The sequence below is a fragment of the Egretta garzetta genome, unplaced genomic scaffold (assembly GCF_000687185.1).
Source record: "Egretta garzetta isolate BGI_Z169 unplaced genomic scaffold, ASM68718v1 scaffold480, whole genome shotgun sequence".
Classification (NCBI taxonomy): Eukaryota; Metazoa; Chordata; class Aves; order Pelecaniformes; family Ardeidae; genus Egretta; species Egretta garzetta.
This window is the reverse complement of record NW_009258312.1, coordinates 24,578-27,389: the sequence shown is the minus strand read 5'-3', so window position 1 is coordinate 27,389 and position 2,812 is coordinate 24,578. Positions and strand designations below refer to the sequence as shown.

Here is a 2,812-nt window from a genome sequence, read left to right as displayed (position 1 = left end):
GTATGGACAACTGTGTACCATGATCTTCAAATGCAAACTTCTGTGGGAGGCAACAGCCTGGAGAAGTTATCTGTACTGCAGCTCAACTACAGTGCAACGATGGACCAGATTTCTGCCATTACCAGTAGTGCTGAATACTGTGAGCAGTTCATCTCCTATTCTTGCAAGATGTCTCGGCTGCTGAATACACCAGGTAGGCTGAGACGGGGATATCAGTTAAATACAGTGTTAAAAACTTTATCTGAACCATTCAACAGGTTTTGCTGTTAGACCAGTCCATTCAGTGAACATACTTCTTTGTTCTCCTTCATTAAAGTTCACAAAGAGGTAGATAATTGAAAATACAGAAGGAATTCTTCTCTTAGGAAATATTGCCTGTTTGCTTACTACAAAAATGAATTGTGTTGCACCACAAAACTGTGTATTCTTCTCTCAGATCTGTTGCTTCTCAAAGCAGGAGGCTTTTGGTAAACAGCAAAACTTTGACAGCTTAATCGATAGAGGCATTGAAAAATTCCTTTGAACTTTATCCTGTTTTTCTGGTTGTCAGTTTTCATATGCTACAGTCAGCAAGGGCACTGGCTGAATGAGGGTTGGAATTTTCCCACTAAGATCTCTGAAACAGTTTCACAGAGTATTTGTGGGTAATCAGATGCCTTACATATTGTAGAGATTGGCATGGTCAATGATGTGGTTGCGTGAGAAATATGATATGCTGTTACCTACAAGTAGATTCTTTGTAAATTTCTTCTTTTGCTGTGTAGCTTTACTGGAAGAGAACAGTCCTAGTACTGCTTGCTATATGTGCCTCCTCAACAAGTCTTACCTGTAACTGATAAAGACAAAAGTATTAATTGTTCCACAATCAGTAAAACAGCATATAAAGAAGGAATTCAGTTTTAGAAACACTTTTAGTATGCTCCTAGTCTTTATCTATGCTATAATTGTGTATGATAGCATTTGATGTTAAATAAATCTTTAATGGTACTCCACAAAGACTGGGTTATAAGTGGAAACATATAAGACATTTTCATAATTGTGAAATGAGGTCATTGTGGTAAGAGCAATTAAAATGCCTTTCAGATGAAACTAATGGCTGGATGCTTACAGTGTTATACTTCAAGCTGCTAGTCTATTTTCTTACAGTGCTATAGATAAGGATTCATTTGACATGTATGTGCATCTTTTCCCTATTTCCATAAGCATTCCGTTAGTTAATAGATACTGTAATGCTTGTTAGTCCTCTCCCTCCTCCCTGCTGTTTTTGAACTATTTCTAATGCATGGTTTGTCTCTGTTGCTATTATTTTGTTTAATTTAGCATAGCACAGAGACTCTGCAAAGTAGAAAATCATTTCTTCTTTCTTGGGCCTTAATGTATAGGATGCTGAATCATGTTCATAACCAGAAGTATTGTGATTAGATTCTGCTGATGGATACAAGCTCCCTGCTTGCGTATGCTTCAGAAAAGTATTATATTGCTGTATCTTTGGGCAGGTATTTAGAATGTGAATTTACTTAGGGACAGAGCTGGAAATAATGTGCATAGAAAGCTCATACTTTACACAGAATACAGTGTTAGGTTCTCCTTCTTTAAATAGATAAGACTTTTATTTCGGGACCAACTTGTACTTGTTAGTATATATTTATAATAAAAGAAGCATATACTGTAATTGCAGATGTTTGCCCTAGCTTCTAGATTTAAAAGAATAATTAAGCTGCACACAAAATAACTTACTAAAAATTTCTTTAAGGAATAATCAATTCCAGATATTTGCATTTTTAAGCTTCTTAGAAATATTTGGGTGTATTTTGCAGATACTTCGTTCTTCACATTTTCACCCTTTATATGGAAAGATAAAATCTCCTGGAAACTGTTGATAAGCTGGTTTTTTGCTCTGCAAAGTGAGTTTCCAGAGATATTCTATGAGGTGGTGGTTTTCTTCCTTTAAGTAACACAGAATGAAACAACAAACACGATCATTTTAACCTAGACACTAACAAAGAACCCCACGTTGCAGTGTTTGCATAACACCTGTAATGGTTTGTGCACATAGTACAGCAGTGCCAATGCATTTTCTTTCTAAGCTGTGGTTCTTGGCTTCAGTCTATGTCTTCTAAGCTAAGGGACTAGTTTTTCATAATTTTTTCTGTTTCTTTCTCTCTTTTTTTTGAGGATTACCTTATTTGCTAGATATAACACCCTATCCATCTCACACCACAGCTCCAAGTACTTGTGTGGCTTCTTCCAACACAGAGCTTTCTATATAAATCATTGCAGTATGGTATCCACATGAAGAAATGAAAAAAAAAAAATCAATATTTTTGTACTCCTCAGGAAGTGGAATCCTGGTGGTATTGAAGCCAGTGGTAAAACCTCTATAGACTTCATGGGATCAGAGTAGCATTTGTGGCCTTGACTATATGTGCTTTTCTAGGTCAGAACTTTTCCTTTACACTTTTCAGATGTTTAAGGAACCACTTAGAATAGACTAGTCCTTTTGTTTTAAATTGCATTAAAGAGAACAGAGAAAATGGGGAAGACTGCTCAACTCAACTTTTTCACCTTTTTGCCTCCTGGGGATCACATCACTTTACAACATGATTCCTTCTCAGGGAGAAATTGTTAAGTTAACTTATTTAAACAAATCAGGATGGAAGCCATTTATTGATCTATTAATGGCAAGTAATTAACTAGCTGATAGTGCACTATAGCTTTTGCTGCCTTTAGTTACATATTTCCTGACAAGGTAAAGGTACATACAATTGCACTAATATATGTTCTGCTGCTAATAACAGCTTAAGTAGTGGAA

General features: G+C 36.0%; 1 protein-coding gene across 1 annotated transcript in view; it reads left to right on the top strand.

The window, feature by feature from the left end:
* Positions 1 to 832, top strand: part of LOC104126726 (contactin-associated protein-like 2) — an 838,919-nt gene extending 838,087 nt beyond the window's left edge. The window contains exons 14-15 of the mRNA XM_009639331.2: positions 1 to 193; positions 765 to 832. Coding sequence (XP_009637626.2) covers positions 1 to 193; positions 765 to 832 — 261 coding nt within the window. The remainder of the gene's footprint in view (positions 194 to 764) is intronic.
* The last annotated feature ends 1,980 nt before the right edge of the window (positions 833 to 2,812 follow it).